At 49.5% G+C, this 22,795-nt stretch overlaps 1 protein-coding gene across 1 annotated transcript in view; it reads left to right on the top strand.

Annotated features, from left to right (window-relative positions):
• The window catches only part of CIITA (class II major histocompatibility complex transactivator), a 45,349-nt gene that overhangs the window by 8,396 nt on the left and 14,158 nt on the right, over positions 1-22,795 (top strand). Inside the window, exons 2-12 of the mRNA XM_030798979.1 lie at positions 8,861-9,007; positions 9,237-9,332; positions 12,220-12,282; positions 12,471-12,551; positions 15,042-15,086; positions 15,563-15,709; positions 16,183-16,326; positions 17,255-17,419; positions 18,270-18,338; positions 19,591-21,241; positions 22,121-22,279. Coding sequence (XP_030654839.1) covers positions 8,881-9,007; positions 9,237-9,332; positions 12,220-12,282; positions 12,471-12,551; positions 15,042-15,086; positions 15,563-15,709; positions 16,183-16,326; positions 17,255-17,419; positions 18,270-18,338; positions 19,591-21,241; positions 22,121-22,279 — 2,747 coding nt within the window. The 5' untranslated portion in view covers positions 8,861-8,880. The remainder of the gene's footprint in view (positions 1-8,860; positions 9,008-9,236; positions 9,333-12,219; positions 12,283-12,470; positions 12,552-15,041; positions 15,087-15,562; positions 15,710-16,182; positions 16,327-17,254; positions 17,420-18,269; positions 18,339-19,590; positions 21,242-22,120; positions 22,280-22,795) is intronic.

The raw sequence follows: 22,795 nt of genomic DNA, 5'->3' as shown, positions 1-22,795 counted from the left end.
ACCTCCAACTCTCTGTCACCACAAATAACACAGCAGTAACCATACTCAGATGGGTTCTCCTAGGGAGTTCTGGGAGCATTTCTTTGGGGTATATAGACCCAAGAGCTGAATTGCCAGGTGGTAGGATCTACATATCCTTAGATATTCTACATGATGCCAGGTCATTCTCCAGAGCGGCCCCATCCATCTACATTCCCACAAACCTGTGTAACCAACACTTGGCATTTCCCAGATGTCTAACTTTTGCCAGTTGTACAGTATCAAGTGGCACCTTGCTGTTTTATTTTTGGAGTTTACATCTTAGTACCACTTACTCGCTAAGTCAATTTAGGCAAGTCGCAACAATCCAGTGAGGTAAGCACTGTGCCAACAAAATGCAGTCGATTCTGTGACTCAGAGAGGTTGAGTAACGTTTGCAAGGTCACACAGCAAGTGTGGAACTGAGATTTGAACCCAGAGCCTGCACCCTTAACCACTATGCTATTATTATGTTTTGTCTCTCTCCTAAAATATCATCTGGGTCTACATTGCAAGCCTCTTTGGCAGGGACTGTGTGGCAAGCCTCTTTGGGGCCCGTAAGGAACTGAGCTCGGTGACTTTCTTATGGAGTGCTCAGTAAATCATTGTTTTACAGCTTTAGAGGGGAAAAGTGAGAGACGTTTCTTAGAGTTTATCTGGAGGACTACAGGGTGCATGAGCAAAAGCAGAACTCATTTGAGCTATTATCCCCACAAAGAAGCTGTTTGGGGTCTGGTCATGGTAGATAGGCATTCCTAGGCCCCTGGCTTCCCAACACCATTTGGCCCCCGGAAGCAGCTTGTCATGAGGCTGGGGAGCAGGTTGGTGTTGGGGGGGGCCTTGGGGGAAAGGAAAAGGAGAAGACTGCCAGGCAATGAGGAATGAGAATCTCAAAAAGACTCAATTGAAGGGGCTCCAACACTCATTGAAACGGAGGCTCAGAGGGCTAAGGTAATGTACTCAGGATCAAAGGCAGAGCAGAAACTCAAACCATGTCTCTAGGCACACAGTTCAGAGGTCTTCCCATTATTCCTCAGAAGGAGAAGTTCATGGTCAAGAGTAGGGAAGTATTCCTTCTCATGCTTTTTTTTCTTTTTTTTCTCTGAGACAGAGTCTTGCTCTGTCACCCAGGCTGGAGTGCAGTGGCGTGATTTGGGCTCACTGCAACCTCCGCCTCCCAGGTTCAAGCAATTTTCCTGCCTCAGCCTCCGAAGTAGCTGGGATTACAGGCACCCACCACCATGCCCAGCTAATTTTTGTATTTTTGTAGAGACGGGGTTTCACCATGTTGGTCAGGCTGGTCTTGAACTCCTGACCTCAAGTAATCCGCCAGCCTCGGCCTTTCAAAGTGCTGGGATTATAGGTGTGAGCCACCACCCCTGGCCTCCTTCTCATGCTCTTTAATCACAGTTCAGAGTAGTGCTGGAGGCTTTTAGGGGTAGCAAAAGAGCCTCCTTCTCCCTTGCAGCGCCTCCTTAGACCCTCAAAGATAGACTCCCCGCCTCTGGGAAGAAAACATCTAATGAACTGGACGTGATCTCAGCGCCTGCGTCAGTAAAATGGCTATAATAACACCAATCTCCCAGAGTTGCCGTTAACAGTTGAAACAGAATAGTAAATGCAAGGCATCTAGCACAGGCCCAGACACAAAGAAATCTCCCCTGGTCACTCTTACAGAGGTAAGAAGCAAACTAATAATAAAAATGGTCATCACACATATTGTACTCACCATGCAGAAGTTGTGCTGCCTTCAGCTACTGTTCATTCAGCACTTACTGGTCGCCAGTCCCCTTTCTAAGGGCTCCATGCAACTTAACTCCCCTGATCCTATGAGTTGCCAATTATTATTATTCCCCACTTTACAGATAAGGAAACTGAGGCTCCAAGTGGTTTAAAAAATGAACTTGCCCAGATTGTAGTGTGTTGGTAGCTAGGGATAATCTCAAAGTTGGGAAATTTCACCCCAGAGCTCACCATCTGAGCTCCCATTCGTCTCCCACCAGCTGAGATGGAATGTTATGCTGTGCACAGAAGAGATGCATGCACTGATCTTCAGATAGTTTAAGTCTGAGTAGAACATTCCAGCAACACTTGATTTCCCTCAGGGGAGAGAGAAATGAATTGTTATTTCAGACACCTGTTTAGTGTCTACAATTAGCCTTTCAAATCCTGCATGCAGTGTGAAGTGGGGATGAAAATGAACCCCAAAAAGGACTTTTGATGGCAAAAAGATCAGGAATATTTTCTCAAGTTGGATGTGGAAGGTGGTGTCCCAGGGGGAAGCACAGTTTCAAAGAGGACCTTCTAAAAATACTGCCCATTTACCAAAAAGACACAGACCACGCCTCTGCCCTGCCCCCAGATGGCTCCTCAAAAGGAGAAATTGTCTTGCCACCCACGCCTTCCCTCGCCAGGGTGGTGGGGGGCCAAGAGCAACTCAAAAAGGCTATAGAGGGGGCTGAGGCTTTGGAGATGGGTAGTTTGATTCAAATCTCAGCTCACTAATCTCTCTGAGCCTGTCTCTTCATCTGAAAAACAGGAACACAAATAGCTGATGTATAAGTTAGACCAAATAGGGTAATGCCTACGAGTCACATCATTTGGTGCCTGGCACTTGCTGGGCACTGTGAATTCTAGTTCTGTATCATTGCCACGGATGAAAAGAGGCTGCCATGTGCGGAAACATGCTGAGAGCTGGGAGGAGGTGAGCTAGAGGGATGCGGTCCCTGCCCTCAAGACAAGCTAAAGGGCTCTCTCTCCTGCCATGGGATGATCAGGGCCATCTTTTCCCTCCACCCCGCTCTGGCGTTGTGGATTGGAGAAACAGTCCAATGAAGGGGCCTTTGAAGCACTTCCTAAGCATCTATAGACATAGGAAACTTGGCTCTGGGGATAGAGGAAGGTCCCACGCCAAGATTCAAGAAGATCTTGGTGTGACTGGGAGGCAGCTGTGGCGTTGTGGGGAAACCTAGAGTCTTGGGCCTGAGTTTCAGCTTTGACACCCCCTAATGTAATGGGCTTCCTTTGACTGTAGGCTTCCCACGTAGCTGGCACCCCACACAGAACCCCCCTTGGCCTTCTGAAGATCCTGCAGGACAATCTAATTTTTTTTTTTTTTTTGAGATGGTATCTCACTTTGTCACCCAGGCTGGAGTGCAGTGGTGCAATCTTGGTTCACTGCAGCCTCCGCCACCCAGGTTCAAGCGATTCTCCTGCCTCAGCCTCCCAAGTAGCTGGGATTACAGAAGCACACCACCGTGCCTGGCTAATTTTGTATTTTTAGTACAGATGGGATTTCACCATGTTGCCCAGGCTGGTCTCAAACACCTGACCTTAAGTGATCCGCCTGCCTCCGCCTCCCAAAGTGGTGGGCTGCAAGGCAATCTTCATTCTCCAGATCTAATGTTGGGAAAACTGATGCTCAGAGAGGTCAAGTGTCTTGGCTAAGGCATCACAGCCAGAATTCAGATGCAAGCTCCTAAACCACGTGACGTTGGACAAGCCATTTCACTGAGGCATGTGAACCTCCTCCAAGCTCAAATGGGCATAACACTCTAATCTGCCTTCTCCCCAGAGCTTTTTGGGAACTCAGATGGTGGGGGGATGGCGGCAGAAGTCCATTGTGAGCTGCAAATCCTTGATCACCCAAGAGGAAGTGCTTAAGGTGCAGGCTTTGGTCTTAGGGAGGCAGGAAGCTGAAATGTGTATTGCGGGCTTCTGGGAGTGGGTTTCTTCTTGTCCAGGTTGAGCCAATGACGCAGATCTTAGGCCCTCCGGTGATTTTTTGCCCAGGCAACTTCTCAGTGGTGGTGATGGGGGGTGTGGCCAGACCATCCAAGCTGCCCTGCTGGCTGTGGGGGCCTTTTATTTTTTTTTTTCCTGAGACACAGTCTGACTCTATCACCCAGGCTGGAGTTCAGTGGTGCAATCTCAGTTCACTGCAGCCTTGACCTCCCCGGGCTCAAGCAATCCTCCCACCTCAGCCTCCTGAGTAGCTGGGTCTACAGATGCACATCACCACGCCCAGCTAAGTTTTGTGTTATTTGTAGAGATAGGGTTTCGCCATGTTGCCCAGGCTGGTCTCAAACTCCTGGACTCAGGTGATCCTGCTGCCTCGGACTCCCAAAGTGCTGGAATTTCTACAGATGTGAGCCACCACGCCCAGCCTGTGGGGGCTTTCTTGTTCCTATGAAGTCTGCAGGGTCCCCTTATGCAAAAGAACAGAAAGCTCGGCTTCAAAAAGTTTGACCTCAGAAGAAATGGAAGGGTAAGTGTCCTTTTGTCACTCTCACGGAGGTAAGAAGCAAACTAATAATAATGATGGCCATCACACATATTGTACTCACCATGTAGAAGTTGTGTTGCCTTAAACTTCTGTTCATTCAGCACTTACTGATTGCCAGTCCCATTTCTAAGGGCTCCATGTGACTTAACTCCTCTAATCCTTATGAGTTGCCAATTATTATTCGCATTTTATAGATACGGAAACTGAGGCTCCAAGTGGTTTAAAAAATGAACTTGCCCAGGTTACAGTGTGTTGGTAGGTAGGGGTAGTCTCAAAGTTGGTAAATTTTACCCCAAAGCTCACGGTACTTCCCTTCTTTCCCTTCTCAATGTATTTCTCTGACTGTGTGCTTAACCACACAGCAATGTCATCCAGAGTTTGAAGCGGAGCTCATCAATAAGTGGGGGTGGGCCAAATGTCTCCAGGCTCCTCCCTGCGGTCCCTCCCACCATTCCCCATCTGTGATACAACCTGTGTCTCTATGCTTGGGCCCAGATAGGACAAGGGTGATCATTTCATTGGGAACATTTTGACTGGGAGGAAAGAGCACCAGCCTGGGAGTCTTGGCGGGGGGAGTGGGGGAGCAGGGGCAGGGGCAGCCACCGACAGGCTATGAGGTCTTGTGCAAGTCACATCCTTCCCAGGGTCTCAGTCTTATCATCTGCAGAGTGAAGGAAAGAGGTCAAGCTTGAAGGTCCCTGGCAGATCCGATGCCCTGTGAGAAAACTGAGTTTGGGTAACTTATTATTTTATAAATATGGAATTATCTTATAGATATTTTATAGGTATGGAATCATTTTATAGATATGCCCCAAAGTCCGAAGTCACACAACTCATTCATGGAGTTGCTAGGGTCAGTCTGGACCTTTTGTCACGAGATCGCACTGCCTCAAAGAGGAGACAGATTGCTGCAATGTAGGTTCTCAATAAAGAGCATGGGTGGAATGGGAGGCGGGCAGCAGGAGGAGCTGGGGCAAACGTGTCTTTTCTCACTGCTCTGAGAGAACAGATTTCATGCCTGTGTCCCTGACCAAGGGGCTGGGAGCGATGGAGCGTCCCACCCCCAACCATCTCCCAGCTTTGGCCCCGCTCCAGGAAAAGGGTGGTGGCCCCATCTTTCAGTTCTGCTTCCTCTAGTCATGGTTGGCTGGGACCTCACTGCAAGCCAGTTATGTTTGGGTTCCTGCAGCCCCCACTCAACCGTCATGAACGAGTGGCCCCAGCCAGTGCCCCAGCTTGGATTGGAAAGATCATTCTCTGTGACATCCGGGGTCTGTACTGAGCCTCTCCACAGGCAGTAAGAGCTGTGGATGAGTGAAAGAAAATGGGTCTCTGGGCCGGGTGTGGTGGCTCACACCTGTAATCCCAGCACTTTGGGAGGCAAAGCTGGGCGGATCACCTGAGGTCGGGAGTTCGAAACCAGCCTGACCAACATGGCAAAACCCCATCTTTACTAAAAATAAAAAAATTAGCCAGGCATGGTGGTGGGTGCCTGTAATGCCAGCTACTTGGGAGGTTGAAGCAGGAGAATTGCTTGAACCCAGGAGGCAGAGGTTGTAGTGAGCCCAGATTGAACCACTGCACTCCAGCCTGGGTGACAGAGTGAGACTCCGTCTCAAAAAAAAAAAAAGAATATGAGTCTCTGGAATGGGGTGGCAAGTTGAGTGTGTGTTTTCTCATGAGTTTACCCTTCAATGTATTCTCTTCTCGGCCCAGAATAGGACAGTAGGAGGCTCCCTCTGGTCCTCCAGCTTCAGGGCCAGCTCTCCTCTTACCTCCTCCAGGAAGCTCCCTCTGTTTCTTTCCAGCCTTCATCTGCATGTCATGTGCGGTGGGTTGAAAGGTGGCCCCTCGAAAGATATGTCCATATCAAATCCCTGGAACCTGTCAGTGTGACTTTATTTGGGAAAAGGGTCTTTGCAGATAGAATGAAGTTAAGGGGCTGGGTGCAGTGGCTCATGCCTGTAATCCCAGCACTTTGGGAAGCTGAGACTGGAGGATCATCTGAGGTCAGGAGTTCAAGACCAGCATGGCCAACATGGCAAAACCCCATTTCTACTAAAAATACAAAAATTAGCTGGTCATGGTGGTGAGCACCTGTAATCCCAGCTACTCAGGAGACTGAGGCAGGAGAATCGCTTGAACCGGGAGGTGGAGGTTGCAGTGAGCCAATATAGCGCTGCTGCATTCCAGCCTGGGCAACAGAGCAAGCCTCTGTCTCAAAAGAAGGAAAAAAAAAGAATTAAAGGTCTAGAAATGGCATCATCCTGGATTATCTAGGTGGGTCCTAAATCCAATGACAAGTGTCTTTATAAGAGAAAGAGACTTGCTACATGAGGAGTAGGTGATGTGGCCACTAAAGCTGAGTTTAGAGTGATGCAGCCACAAGACCACAAGTCAAGGATCACCAGTAGTTCCCAGCAGCTAGAGGAGGCAAGGAAGGGTTCTCCCCTAGAGCCTCCAGAGGGAGCATGGCCCTGCTGACACCTTGACTTCAACTTCTGGCCTCCAGAACCATGAGAGAATAAAGTGCTGTTGCTCTGAGCTACCTGGATGCTGGTACCTTGTTTCAGCAGCCCTGGGAAATGAATATACCATGGAAACATGGACCTGAACCACGGGTCCTGGCAGGGGCCTTGGAGCCACACACATGAGCCTTCAGCTAGGCTTTCCCCAGCAAGAGCTGCATGATCTTGAGGAAGCTGCTTGTCTTCTCTGGGTCTCAAGTTCTTCATCTGCCAATGGAGACAATAATGCTTACTTCCTAGGTTTTAACAGCTTTATTGAGATGTAATTCACATATACAATTTGCCCACTTAAAAAGTACATTTCATGCCTGTAATCCCAGCACTTTGGGAGTCCGAGGAGACAGGCGGATCACTTGAGGTCAGGAGTTTGAGAGCAGCCTGGCCAACATGGTGAAACCCTGTGTCTACTAAAAATGCAAAAATTGGCTGGGTGTGGTGGCGGGCGCCTGTAATTCCAGCTGCTCAGGAGGCTGAGGCAGAAGAATGGCTTGAATCTGGGAGGCAGAGGTTGCAGTGAGCGAAGATTGCGCCCCTGCACTCCAGCCTGGGTGACAGAGACTCCGTCTTAAAAAAAAAAAAAAAAGTACGGTTCAATGTTCTTTTGGGAATACTCAGAGAGTTGTGTGACCATCTCCCATCCCCACAGTCAATTTTAGCACATTTCATCAGCCCCTAAAGAAACTCCAGACCCATCAGCACTTGTTCTCCATTTCCTTCCAAAATCCCTCTCCGCCAAGCCCTAGGCAACCACTAATATGCTTTCTTTCTTAAAAAAGAATTAATAGAGATAGGCTTTTGCTATGTTGCGTGGGCTGGTCTTGAACACCTGGGCTCAAGCGAATCTCCTGTCTCAGCCTCCCAAAGTGCTGGGATTTCAGACATGAGCCACCATGCCCCGCCCCTTCTACTTTCTGTCTCCATGGATTTGCCTGTTTTGGTCATTTCAAATAAATAGAATCATACAATATGTGACCCTTTGTGTCCGGCTTCTTCACTTAGCATATTTTTTTTAAGGTTCATCCATCTTCCAGCATGTATCAGTGCTTTCTCCCTTTAATGGTGGAATACTTTATTGTATAGATAAGCAACATTTTGTTTATCCATTTATTTTTTGGTGGATATTTGGGCTGTTTTTATATTTTGGCTATTATGAATTATCCTTCTGTGAACATTCGTGTATACGTTTTTGTGTTCATATATCTGGTTTTTCTTTTCTTTTGTTTTATTAATAAATAATGTGATACATATTTATGGGGTACATGTGAATATTTATTACATGCATAGAGTGTATAATGATCATGTCAGGATATTTGAGGTATTCTCATCTGGGATTGTTTAAAGATTAAATGAAATAGTGTTAAAAGCATTTAATATGCCCTTCAACAAACGATGAGGAAATCTTAGAATCTGCTCAGACTCCTTCAGTTTACATATTAGGAAACTTAGGCACAGAAAGGAGCAGAGACTTGCTCAAGTCCACCCAAAGCAGTAGAGCATTGCAGTTAAATGCAGGGCTTCAGTCAGACTGTCTGGGTTCAAATCCTGTTTCCACTGGGACATGGGTTTCCTTACATAAATCACTTCACCTCTCTGAGCCTCAGTTTTCTCATATGCAAAGTGAGGATAATAATAATACCTTCCTTACATGGTTGCTGATATGAGTATTAAATGTGCCAGCTCATGTGCCTGGCATATAGGAGGTGCTTTATAAATCTTAGCTGTTACCACTCATGGCATTGCCAAATGTGGGACGGGTCTCCTGACTCTCCGGTGTGAGATTGATGGACTCCACACTTTCCAGTTCCCTTTTCTACCTCCTGGGTATCTTCTCATATGGTTGTAAGTTCCTTGGAGGAAGGGAATGTGGCTTCCTCTCTCCACCACCCTGAGCATATAAGAGGTGCTGAATGAGCGCTTTTATTCACTCCTCGCATCCCCAGCCCTCACCAGCTGGGAGTTGTTGTAGGTGTCAATCCTCTGCCTCTTTCCAACACCCTGTGAGGTGACTGAGCATTATCTTCCCTCCCAGGCAGCTCACAGTGTGCCACCATGGAGTTGGGGCCCCTAGAAGGTGGCTACCTGGAGCTTCTTAACAGCGATGCCGACCCCCTGTGCCTCTACCACTTCTATGACCAGATGGACCTGGCTGGAGAAGCAGAGATTGAGCTCTACTCAGGTGGGCCCTCCTCCCTCTGGTCTCTTCCGCTATCCCCCACCCCTCAGCTTGCTGTAGAGACGAAATTCTGGCCCCTGTGCTCTCGTCAGCACCACGGACAGCTCCCACGTCTGTGGGACGCTCTCTGCAGATGGGGATGATCTCCCAGGCCTGCCCCGCCTCTCCTTCCTTCCCCACCAGCCCTCTTTCCAGAAATTTCCTTCTTCATCCAAGGGACTTTTCCTCCCAGAACCCGACACAGACACCATCAACTGTGACCAGTTCAGTAGGCTGTTGTCTGACATGGAAGGCGATGAAGAGACCAGGGAGGCTTATGCCAATATCGGTGAGGAAGCCCCTAAGCCCAGAAAAGAACAATCAAGGGCAAGGGTTCTTTGCTGCCACTTGTCAATATCACCTATTCGTCATGAGCCACGTCAGGCCCCTCCCACAGAAATCATTGCAAGGGGGATGCGGAGCAACGGCTGGAAGAACGGAGACTCCAGGGAAGAGCCGGGAGATGGAGGCCAGTGGGGGAAATAGGCCCCTTCACTAATGACCACCAAGAAAACAAAGTCTCATGTTTACATCCTCCAGCTCCATTTCTATACGCATTTCTGCTTCTTGCTGTTCTGTCCGTCCTTTCTACAAAGCCCATACCATGCACCTCTTTCCCTTTTCCTCCCAGCTCCTTAGCCAAGCTACTCTGGTATTTGTAATAACCAGCATTTACTGGATACTCATAGTATGCTCATTGCTGTCCAAACATTATCATCTGGAACCCTTACAACAAGAAAGGAAATACATATTATTAGTTTCTGTCTTTTACAAATGAGGAAATTGAGGTTTAGAGAGGTGAAACGACCTACCCAAGTTTGCATTACAGATAGTAATGTGCAGATCTGAAATTCTAACCTAGGTCTTTCTCATTTCAAAGTCCCCATTTTTAACGACAAAAAAAGAAAGTGTCTGGGGTTGGAAGATTTGCTAAGGCTTATGCCGGGAAGCTAATCTGTAGCCTTAAGAAGAGCTACAGCTTTCAGACAAGGGCAGGACGCTTGGGGAGAAGTGGTGGTGGTGTTGCTGCTAGTGGTTTGTTTTTTGGGGGAGAGAAGTGGGATAGAGAATCCCTTCTCACCAGCATTACCACCACCTCATACAGAGCGTATGTTGAAATAGAAAAAAGTGGCCTTTTTCTGGAGGATGCAGCACCCACCAGGAAGTAACTGCCTGGCTAGCAAAGTGCAAGCCGGACTCCTGCCCCCATTTTCCCTGTTGGCTTGGGCACCCATGTGCAGTGAACAACCTGCAAAACCCTTCTTAGTGGTCCTTTTCCTGGTAACCCAGGAACAGCAGCATTCAGCAGTTCTGTGCTTGATCTAAATGTGGCCAATTTTTCCCCAGAGCACAGTTTATTGAAAATCATACCAAAGAAGAAAATGGAGGGGACTAGTAATTGTTCATGTTTCAGAAATTACAGAACTGAGAGCTTGACTGCTTCCTTCCCTTTCTGGGGATTTACATGGGGGAAGCAGAAGTAATTGGGGCTGAGGACATTCACATTTCCTCACAACTGGAGGCAATCATTAAGGATTTGGGCATGTCGTAGGATTTGGGTTTTTTTTTTCCCTTGGGGCATTTCCACAGGCTGTGAAAGCTGTCGAAGCTAGTAGATGAGGCAGTGTGTTAGTGCATTTTTTGTTGCTTAAAACAACATACCTGACACTGAGTAATTTATAAAGAAAAAAGTTATGGAGGCTGAGAAGTCCAAGGTTAGGGGCTGCATCTGGTGAGGGCCTTCTTGCTGGTGAGGACTCTCTGCAGAGTCCCAAGGCAGTGTGGGGCATCACGAGGCAAGAGGTTTCGGTGCGATAGTCTCTCTTCCTCTTCTCATAAAATCACTAGTCTTACTCCCATGACAACCCATTAATTTCTTAACCTGTTTATCCAGTAATCCATGAACGGATTAACCCATTCATCAGGGAAGAGCCCCAATCACCTCTTAAAGGCCCCACCTCTCAATACTGCCACATAAGGGATTACATTTATACATGAGTTTTGGAGAAGACAAACATTCACGTCATAACAGGCAGCTGCACCCAAGTCTGTTCCTCAAGTCTGTGGGTTTTCTCTCTGCTTCTGGAAGGTGAAGCCCAGGCCTGGGCAAGTATTCTTTTGCAGCATCCTGAAATATGACCTTAGCTTCCAAATGTGTAAAATGGAGATAGTAATCACACCCACCATCATGGGATGGTTGTAAGACTGAATAAGTTACAATGTGTAAAGCATTTAGAAAAGGAATTTGCACAGAGTAAGCATTCAGTAGATGTTAGGTACTACCCCACAACCACCATTATCATTATTGTCACCATCATTATTATCATCTTCATTTTCATCACCTTCATTATGGCCATCGTTCCATTCCTCAGCTCAGAAGCCTTCTATGGCTCCCCATTGCTTACAAAATCAAGTCCTAACTTTCCCCAGCATGAAACTTCTACCACCATCGCCTATCTCTCAGGGTTTCCTAAATACTCTGAACATCTTTCCTCACTCTATCACTATGACCCAGAAAGCTATCTGTTCTCCTTCTCCCAGACTCTGCCCCATCTTTCAAGGCCTGGTTCCAGGATCCCTTCCTCTAGGAAGCCTTCCCTGATTGCCCTATCCCACTATACACTTTTTTTCTCGGACCTCATGTCATGGTGCCTATATTCCAAGGGCTCCGAGCCATGTACCCCTTTATATAGTTACCACTATTTATTGAGTGCCTACTGTATACCAGCTACTGTGTTGGATGCTCTAGATGTAGAACCTCTAATTATCACCATCGATTCGTGGGTAGTAGGCATTATTTATTCATCTTACACAGATCAGGAAATGGAGGCCCAGAGTGGTTAAGTAACTAGCCCAAGATTGCACAGCTAGCAGGGCTAGTAGAAAGTAGAGGTGGAATTTGAGCTCAAATCCTGCAGTAACTCTACCATTCTGCCTTTCTCTTCTTTGTAGCAGTAGATAAGTTTTCATGGATACATACCTCACCCTTTTGATTAGATTAAGGGCCCCTGGAATGTCAGTGTTTATTCATTTGTTGGATCACTCATTCATTCAACAAACATTTCTTGAGCCCCCACTGTGTGCCGGGCCCAGAGGGTCCCCAGCCCAAGGCCTGGCACACAGTAGGCCTTCAGTGAGACCTTGTTGATTGACTGCGCTTTTCCTTGTCTGGGCAGCGGAACTGGACCAGTATGTGTTCCAGGACTCCCAGCTGGAGGGCCTGAGCAAAGACATTTTCAGTAAGTTTGTGGTGGGTGGGGAGGTCTTGGCTCAGCCTGCATTTCCTGCCTTGTTCCTTGGGGGGCACCCTAATACCTGATGACCATTCATTAATGGGCAGTCAGACCCTCTCCCCAAGGTGGGGACAATAGAGACTCACCTTGGGCTTCCATTGATTGTGTGAGTTGGTCTCTGGTTTTTCTCAAAGTAGAGCACATAGGACCAGATGAAGTGATCGGTGAGAGTATGGAGATGCCAGCAGAAGTTGGGCAGAAAAGTCAGAAAAGACGTGAGTGAGCCCCTCCCTGATCCAACCTAGCCTTGCTTGAGACCTGGACTTTCCTTGACTCCAAAGCCTGCTGTGGCTCCAACTTGCTTCCCTTGCTAAGTCCTGTCTGGTTGGGAGGCCCTTTAAAAGCCAACAGGGGCCTTAAAATGTACATCTGATTATTTCATGGCCCTGATAACCCTCCAATGGCTACAAAATACATGCCACAAGGCCCGTATGGCCCTTCCTCCCTCTCCAAACCCACTATGAGACACCATGCTTCAGCCACCACCAGCTTCTCCACTCCTGTAACCCATGTGCCCTTTCAAGCCTCGGGGCCTTTGCAGTTGCTATAGTCTCTACCTGGAATGCCCTTCCCCCAGTTCTTCCCATGGCTGACTCCTTTGAATGTTTCTGGTCTTGGCTAAACTGTCATCTCCTCCTGGAACCCTTCTCTGACCACCCTTCCGTGTAGATTAGCTCAGTTATTCTCACCTTGTGTGTCTTTTTCCTTGCAGTTTGGCACTCATTACCATTTGGACATATTTTATGCCTTGCTCTCTCACTGCGAGGACAGGGACCTCGTCTTTCTTGCTCATGACTGCTTCCCCAGCATCTAGTGCAGTGCCTGGTATGCAGTAGCACCTCAGTAGATATCTGTTGAATGAAAACATCTGTAAAATGAGTGTAACAGTTAACTGAGTACTTATTATGGGTCTGACCATGTGTAAGCCCTGTATCTATTTATTTAGTTTTTAAACAGGTGAATCGCACACAAGGTATAAGAATTTTAAAAGTGCAAAGAATATTCAGTGAAGGCTGGGCGTAGTGGCTCACACCTGTAATCCCAGCAGTCTGGGAGGCCAAGGGGGATGGATCCCTTGAAGTGGAGTTTGACACCTGCCTGGCCAACATGGTGAAACCACGTCTCTACCAAAAAATACAACAATTAGCTAGGTGTGGTGGTGCACGCCTGTAATCCCAGCTACTCGGGAGGCTGAGGCAGGAGAATCGCTTGAACCCAGGAGGCGGAGGTTGCAGTGAGCTAAGATCACGCCACTGCACTCCAGCCTGGGTGACAGAGTAAGACTCTGTCTCAAACAACAACAAAAAGAATATTCAGTGAAAAAAAAAATCTCCCTCCCACTCCTGTTCTGTAGTCCCTCGGTTTTGCTCGTATCTTAGTCAACCTATGTGACCAGCTTCCTTTTTGCCTTGTCAGAAATAAAGCGAGCTCCTGTATTTGCTTTAATTTTCCATGAGAATGGCCACATTTTATTTACAGTATTCTGCACTTTGCTTCCTTCATTTACTATGTCTGGGAGGTCACATTCCATATTATTGAGGGAGAGGACATGGTTCTATCTTCAGCAGCTTCTTTCTTTTCTTTGTTTTTCTTCTTTATGTTTTCATTTGATAAGTATTTCCCCCCAAGATTTTATTATGAAAGTTTTCGGCCAGGCGTGGTGGCTCACATCTGTAATCCCAGCACTTTGGGAGGCCAAGGCAGGCAGATCACCTGAGGCCAGGAGTTTGAGACCAGCCTGGCCAACATGGTGAAACCCCATCTCTACTAAAAATACAAAACTTAGCCAGGCATGGTGGCAAACGTCTGTAATCCCAGCTACTGGGGAGGCGGGGGCAGAAGAATCGCTTGAACCCAAGAGGCAGAGGTTGCAGTGAGCCAAGATTGCGCCACTGCACTTCTGCCTGGGCAACAGAGCTAGACTCCATTTCGAAAAAAAAAATATGTTTTCAAGATACAATAAAGGGGAAAAAATGGTACTATGAAGGTCCATATACCCACCATGTACCACTTTGATTCTACAATTAATGTTGGGTTTTATTCATCTTATCACATCTCTATCCATCTGTCCATCCCTCTATCCATCCACCTACCCACTCATTATATTTTTGGTACATTTCAATGTACATTTCAAATGTAAATTGCAGATTTACACTTCCCCTTGTGTACTTCAGCATCCTTTCTTTTAAGGCCATATGGTGTTTCGTTGGGTAGATAAACCATAATTTGTTTAAGCAGCCCCTTGCTAAGGGACACGTGGGTTTTTAATCTGTTGCTGTGAGTGGTTCATACTCACTCACTGATTTCTGGCATACTCCTGCAATGCAGGAACCACCATCCCCATTTCATAGATATGAGATCAAAGTTTCAGAGAAGCTGCATTGCAAAGGCACACAGCTAGGAAGGGATTCAAAAGCAGGTTGCTTTGTTTCATTTTGTTTTGTTTTTTGGCCCAAACCCATGTTGTGTCCCCATTTGTGACTCAGCCTCTTCTGCTGCTGCACTGCCTGGGGTGGTTTGAGATGAGGTTTGGGTTCAAGCCAAGGAGCTGGGGTTGGAATGGTTAGAGGAAGGGGAGGAAAGGGGACCCCCAAGACTACTTCCCAGCCTTGAAGTTAAGGCCATATGGCCTGCTAGAGTCCTGAGCCCCTTCTGACTTGGGACATCCTCTCCCTGGGGCAGCTTATCACATGCTCTCTCTGCAGCCTTCCCAGAGGAGCTTCCAGCAGACCTGAAGCACCGGAAGCCAGGTGAGCAGGGCAGGTGGGCTGGGGTTGGGAGGGGTGGATGCCTTGGGGAGGGGATGGAAGAGATTGAACTCCTGGCCCAAGTCTGATGGGGACGGTGCATGGTACAGCCCCTGCCCTTCTTTGGGTAAAGCCTGAGAGCTTGGGGCCCCTTAGGGTCCCCTGAGGGGCTCATGACTCTTTGTGGAAGGTGGTAGGGGCTTGGAGCTAACAGCTTGTTCATAGGTTCTATTCTGCCCCAGCTCTCTGTGCGGAGGCCCTAGGGTCCTGCTCAGCAAAGCTCTGAGCCAAGTCACAAGGAGCGGACTGGGGGGCTGCCTGGCACAGAGCAGTTGCTGATCAACGCAGCTGCAGCCAGGGCTGAGAAGATGACAAGCATTTCCTCTGTCAGGAGAGACATCCATGCCACTCCAGGGCCCTCCCCATCCCAGGAAGACCCCTCCAAGCACCCAGCCTCTAACACGGCCCCTTCCTCACAGCTGAGCCCCCAACTGTGGTGACTGGCAGTTTCCTAATGGAACCAGCGAATGACTCCTCCACCCTGCCCTGCCTGCCACTGCCTGCCCTGTTCAACGAGGAGCCAGCCTCCGGCCAGATGTGCCTGGAGAAAACCGACCAGATGCCCAGTATGTTAGGGGGCTTGGAGACGGTGGGCTTTCTCCCTCTTGGGAGGTGGATGAGGAGTTGACACTAAGGCAGGGACTGTCAGGAACTGGACCTCACCCCTCCCCCACCCTATCAGTGTCACTCACCTCTGCCCCAGCCAGTTTTATCCTTGGGGCCCCAGTCAGCTCAATCTCTGGCAAAGAACATGCCTCAGAAGGAAACACATCCGTGCGAGGATTAGGAGGGAGTCTCTACCAATTAGGGCATTCACCTGCCAGCCTTAGTCATTCATCAGCTCTTCATGGAGCCCCTTCTCTGTGCCAACTGCTCTGCTAGGTGCTAAGAATTCCATCAGGGCAGGACAGAAACAGCTACTGCTCTTAGGGAAATTACGGCCCTTTAGAGGAGTCAGGCATTAATCAAATAAGCAAAAGCAGAATGGCAAACACAGGTGCTATGCAAGATCCCACCTCGCTGCCTTTGTCTCTTGTAGTGCCTTCCTCCAGTTCCTCATTGAGCTGCCTGAATCTCCCTGAGGGACCCATCCAGTTTGTCTCCACCATCTCCACTCTGCCCCAGGGGCTCTGGCAAATCTCTGGGGCTGGAACAGGGGTCTCCAGTATATTCATCTACCACGGTGAGTGCAGGGCCTGGCTCCCCGACCACCTCCCCCTCCTACCTGACTACTCCCTGACCTCATCCTCCGCATACTCCACACACTTGGCAGTGGTGCCCTAGCACCTTCTCATGATCCTCCCTCCCCAGCACAACTTTCTCTGCCCCTATTTCCCAAAAATCAAAGCAGAGAAGCAGAGATTCCTGAGGCGGTCTGGGTGCATGACCAAGAGTGGTTGTGTGGCCTTCCATATGTTGCTTTCCCCTTCTGACCCTTCATTTTTCCTTATTTTTTTAAATGTTTTTGTTTTTAAATTGCAACGTCAATACATCCTCATTAATAAGCTAATGATAAGTGATGTTTACAAGAATTCACTGTCTCTCTCACTCTTTTAGTATACTGATGTGAATAGTTTGGTGTGCATCCTTGCATAGCTTTCTCTGATTTGTCTTGTTTCTTAATCAGTAAAATGGTCCCTACTGACCCACAACACTGAGGGGTTGTGAATTGTCCCAGGGAAGGTGTGTTTGGGCTCTCAGGGATGAGGCCAGGAGGTTGCTTCCACTCAAGTCCAGAGCATCAATTCATGGTTGCATGAAAGTTTCAGTATAACACACTGGTATCTCAGAAGCAGAGAAGCAGTTCCTGATATCTAGGAAAATGAGCACTGACCACACAGCAGGAAGAGTGCAATAGTAGTACCTGCCCTAAGCTCCTTATGAGCTAATTGCACCCATTTCACAGATTGGAAAAGCAAGGTTCCAGGAGCTAGATGTAACTCCAGAGCTCTTTCCTCAGCTCTGTCCTGAAATATCTTCCTTTGGAAGTTCTCCTCTCTTCTCTCCAGACTTCCTGAGCTCCACAGCCCGGTTTGGAGTAGGGGTGACCCAAGAGTGTTTCTGGAATCAATACCTGGTTATTCTCACTCCCCTCTCCACCCCGAATGTAGGTGAGGTGCCCCAGGCCAGCCAAGTACCCCCTCCCAGTGGACTCACTGTCCACGGCCTCCCAACATCTCCAGACCGGCCAGGCTCCACCAGCCCCTTCGCTCCATCAGCCACTGACCTGCCCAGCATGCCTGAACCTGCCCTGACCTCCCGAGCAAACATGACAGGTAAGGACCCTCAGGGCCTGTGAGAGGTACTAGAAGCAGGATCGAGGCCCTGGGGAAGGAATAGTCTCAAGTAAGATCCACAAGCAAAGCTGCCCGTAGGGACAACAGGTCATATTTAGGGGTCATTCAGGACAGGGAGGGTCTCCAGGGAGTGGAGGCATGGTTGTGGGAGAATGGACAGCTAGAGAATCCACATCCCATCCAAATACAGCCATCAGCCTTCAGCTGCTTGTTACCCAGCAGAAAAGCCAGACAATGTGGTCAGATCTTTTGAAGCTGAAAACCCTGATTTTTACATAGATATTGTGATTTTTTAATTTTTATTTTATTATTTATTTATTGTTGAGTTGGAGCCTTGCTCTGTTGCCCAGGCTAGAGTGCAGCGGTGCAATCTCAGCTCACTGCAACCTCCGCCCTACAGGTTCAAGTGATTCTCCTGCCTCAGCCTCCGGAGCAGCTGGAATTACACGTGTGCACCATCACACCCAGCTAATTTTTGTAATTTCAGTAGAGACAAGTTTTACCATGTTGGCCAGGCTGGTCTCGAACTCCTGATCTCAAGTGATCCACCTGCCTTGGCCTCCCAAAGTGCTGGGATTACAGGCGTGAGCCACTGCACCCAGCCTGATATTGTGATTTTTTTTTTTTTAAACATGAGTGAAATTTTTAAAAGTACAGTTGGCCAAAGAAAGACATCTTTGAGTTAGATACAGCCTCAGGCCTCTATCTTATAACCTCCGTCTTGGGAAACTCAGCCCATGAAGGCTGTAAGGACTAAGTGGCCCAGAGGGAGGGGAGTCCCCAGGGGTAACCCTCACCCTAAATCTGGCACCTGCTTCTCCATCTCCAGAGCACAAGACGTCCCCCACCCAAAGCCAGGCAGCTGGAGAGGTCTCCAACAAGCTTCCAAAATGGCCTGGTGAGTGGTGCGGGATCTCTCTGCCCTGGGTGCTGGAGATGGAAGCCCGAATCTGGCTTCACATCACTCATTCACTTGACACTTATTCAATCCCTTCTTTGTTGGCTCACACATTCATTTATTTATTCATTCATTAATTCACTTATTTGATGATGCCATCATTTCACCATTTACTCCACCACTCCCTCAAATAATATTTAGGCTCTTCAATAAGCCTGCACTGGGTGTTGACATTTCATTTTCAGGCTGAGAGAATGAATGAGGGGCAAGCAAATGATGAAGTGAGTGAGTGGATGAAGTGAGAAGTTGATGAGGATAGGAGCAATGGAAAGTGAGAATAAACCAGTGAATAGGAGAATTACTAAATTACTAAATGCTTACTCTCACATACTGGTCTAAGCATGTTAGGTATATTAAATTGTTCACATCTCACACAATCCCAATATTATCCCCATTTTCCAGATGAGGCTACTGAGGCATGGTGGGATGTATAGCATGCTCAGAATTGCTCCAACAAGTGGTACAGCTGGGATTTGAACCCAGACACGTGGGCTCCACTGTCTTAACTCTTAACACTCCCTCCCATGACCTCCCCACGGAGAGTGAGTAGTGATCAAGCGAAGAAAAAGGTTAGTGAGTAAATGAAGGAATGAGAAAAGGTGGCCATGCATGGTAGCTTACTCCTGTAATCCCAGCACTTTGGGAGGCCAAGGCGGAAGGATTGCTTGAGCCCAGGAGTTCAAGACCAGCCTGGGCAAAATAGTGAGAACTTATCTCTACAAAAAACAAAATAGAAAAATTAGCCAGGCATGGCAGTGGTCGCTTGTAGTCCCAGCTACTCAGGAGGCTGAGGTGGGAGGATTGCTTGAGCCTGCGAGGTTGAGTTTGCGGTGGGCCATGATTGTGGCACTGCACTCCAGCCTGGGCAACATAGTGAGACCCCATCTCTACAAAAAAATCAAAAAATTATCTGGGCATGGTGTCACATGTCTGTGGTCCCAGCTACTTGGGAAGTGGAGTCAGGAGGATTGCGTGAGCCCAGGAGGTTGACGCTGCAGCGAGCTGTGATCACACCACTGCATTCCAGCCTGGGCGAAAAAGCCAGACCCTGTCTCAAAGCAAAACAAAATAAACAAACAAAAACTGTGTGGGGAACAGATGCAAATGATGGTGGCAGTGCTGGCCTTGTGGTGGCTGGCCCTGGCCCTGCCTCTCGCATATCCCTACCCTGACACTCCCCTGGCCTTTGCAGAGCCGGTGGAGCAGTTCTACCGCTCACTGCAGGACACGTATCGGGCCGAGCCCGCAGGCCCCGATGGCATCCTGGTGGAGGTGGATCTGGTGCGGGCCAGGCTGGAGAGAAGCAGCAGCAAGAGCCTGGAGCGGGAACTGGCCACCCCGGACTGGGCAGAACGGCAGCTGGCCCAGGGAGGCCTGGCTGAGCTGCTGTTGGCTGCCAAAGAGCACCGGCGGCCGCGTGAGACACGAGTGATTGCTGTGCTGGGCAAAGCTGGTCAGGGCAAGAGCTGTTGGGCTGGGGCAGTGAGCCGGGCCTGGGCTTGTGGCCGGCTTCCCCAGTACGACTTTGTCTTCTCTGTCCCCTGCCACTGCTTGAACCGTCCGGGGTCTGCCTATCGCCTGCAGGATCTGCTCTTCTCCCTGGGCCCACAGCCACTCGTGGCGGCCGATGAGGTTTTCAGCCACATCTTGAAGAGACCTGACCGTGTTCTGCTCATCCTAGACGCCTTCGAGGAGCTGGAAGCGCAAGATGGCTTCCTGCACAGCACATGCGGACCGGCACCGGCGGAGCCCTGCTCCCTCCGGGGGCTGCTGGCCGGCCTTTTCCAGAAGACGCTGCTCCGAGGTTGCACCCTCCTCCTCACAGCCCGGCCCCGGGGCCGCCTGGGCCAGAGCCTGAGCAAGGCCGACACCCTATTTGAGCTGTCTGGCTTCTCCACGGAGCAGGCCCAGGCCTACGTGATGCGCTACTTTGAGAGCTCAGGCATGACTGAGCACCAAGACAGAGCCCTGACGCTCCTCCAGGACCGGCCATTTCTTCTCAGTCACAGCCACAGCCCCACTTTGTGCCGGGCAGTGTGCCAGCTCTCAGAGGCCCTGCTGGAGCTTGGGGATGACGCCAAGCTGCCCTCCACGCTCACAGGACTCTATGTCGGCCTGCTGGGCCGTGCAGCCCTCAACAGCCCCCCGGGGGCCCTGGCAGAGCTGGCCAAGCTGGCCTGGGAGCTGGGCCGCAGACACCAAAGTACCCTACAGGAGGACCAGTTCCCATCCGCAGACGTGAGGAACTGGGCGATGGCCAAAGGCTTAGTGAAACACCCCCCGGGGGCCGCAGAGTCCGAGCTGGCCTTCCCCAGCTTCCTCCTGCAATGCTTCCTGGGGGCCCTGTGGCTGGCTCTGAATGGCGACATCAAGGACAAGGAGCTCCCGCAGTATCTAGCATTGACCCCAAGGAAGAAGAGGCCCTATGACAACTGGCTGGAGGGCGTGCCACGCTTTCTGGCCGGGCTGATCTTCCAGCCTCGCGCCCGCTGCCTGGGAGCCCTAGTCGGGCCGTCGGCGACTGCCTTGGCGGACAGGAAGCAGAAGGTGCTTGCGAGGTACCTGAAGCGGCTGCAGCCGGGGACCCTGCGGGCGCGGCAGCTGCTGGAGCTGCTGCACTGCGCCCACGAGGCCGAGGAGGCTGGAATTTGGCAGCACGTGGTGCAGGAGCTCCCCGCCTGCCTCTCTTTTCTGGGCACCCGTCTCACACCTCCTGATGCACATGTACTGGGCAAGGCCTTGGAGGCGGCGGGCCAAGACTTCTCCCTGGACCTCCGCAGCACTGGCATTTGCCCCTCTGGATTGGGGAGCCTCGTGGGACTCAGCTGTGTCACAGGTTTCAGGTGGGGCGAGGGGCTTGGGGAAGAGGCATCCTTGTGTTGGGCATTAACTGTGGTCTTGGTGCCAAGCCCAGTGCTCTGTGAGGTCTCTTTTAGTATGCAGAGCAGCCGGGTGGGGCAGAATGGATTCTCTCCATTTTTAAGATGGGGATGTTGAGGCACAGAGAGAGGCAGCCACTTGCCACACAGCAAGTGAGAGGCAATGGCATTCTTCCAATCAATATTTGAAGGCCCGCCATGTGCCAGTCACTGGGATATGTCTAGAATCTGAGACTGACCTGGGCTCAAATTTATTTTATTCTTTCCACCCCCTAAGCAAGCCACCGTTTTCTTATGCTAAGAGTAAAGCCACGGCCTCCTCTTGGACTGTCTGCCTCCATTCTCTCCTCTTCCACTCTATTTTATATCCAGCAACCAGACCAATCTTCTCAGAACTTGAATCTGATTGTGTCTCATCCCTGCTTACAATCCTTCAGGTATACTCCACCACTGTCGGGATGAAGTCTAAATTCCTTAATTTGGTTTCATTAAGTCGGTCTGCAATCTGCTTGAGCATTTCAGCTTAATCTCCAGAGGATTGCTTCCATATTTCCCCCTAAACATACTTTACCCAAGCTGTAAGGTCCTACAGAATTGTGCCAATAATTTAGCAGTGAGTTTCCTGGTAGCCGAAGCAAAAAGGGAAAGAAAGCCACTGTGCCAGTTGTGAGAAAGTAGGAACCAATAAAGGCTGGAGTGGTCATAGAAGGCTTTCTGGGAAAGGTAGAGGTTGAACTAAGGAAAGAAAGTATTTTAATAGGTAGGAGGACCCTTCATGGAGCTGCCCTTCCATTAAGGTCTAGCCTGGTCACCGTGCCTGGGTCTGAGGCCCTCCCTCCACAGGGCTGCCTTGAGCGACACAGTGGCGCTGTGGGAGTCCCTGCGGCAGCATGGGGAGACCAAGCTACTTCAGGCAGCAGAGGAGAAGTTCACCATCGAGCCTTTCAAAGTCAAGTCCCTGAAGGATGTGGAAGACCTGGGAAAGCTTGTGCAGACTCAGAGGTGAGGGGAGAGGTGGATGGGAGGTGGCTCACGCCATGCAGGTTGAGGACATGTAGGACCCATTCTAAAGTTTGTCATGGGCATTCCCAGTGCCCCCTGTCCTCTGGGACACCCCATGCCCTCTTTCTGGGCAATGGCTACCGAGAGTCTCCCACTGCACTCACTGCCCAGGCGGAGCCCCCAGAATTGAAAACTTTGCTGCATTCAAAACCTGCCATCATGTGCCCAAGTCTTAGCTAAAGCCATGGAGAACCTCTCCCCTTCTAGGAGTTAACAAGGATGCCTTGTGCATCTAGTAACAGAAGTGACACCTACTGCCACCCTTTGAGGCGTTTAGGACAACTGTTGTCCCGAATTTATAGATGGCAGAGCTAAGGTCCAGAAGGCAGATGAAACTTGATTACAAAACAAGTTAACCGTCTTTCATTCATTCCTTCATCACACATTGTTTGAGCACCTCTTAAGTGCTGTCTGGAATAGATACTGGCAAGTGCCTAATCTGAGGCTCATTTCCAT

This window comes from Nomascus leucogenys, chromosome 18 (genome assembly GCF_006542625.1).
Source record: "Nomascus leucogenys isolate Asia chromosome 18, Asia_NLE_v1, whole genome shotgun sequence".
In the NCBI taxonomy this organism is placed as follows: domain Eukaryota; kingdom Metazoa; phylum Chordata; class Mammalia; order Primates; family Hylobatidae; genus Nomascus; species Nomascus leucogenys.
Note: the sequence above shows the minus strand (reverse complement) of the source record. Positions and strands in the feature narration are given on the sequence as shown.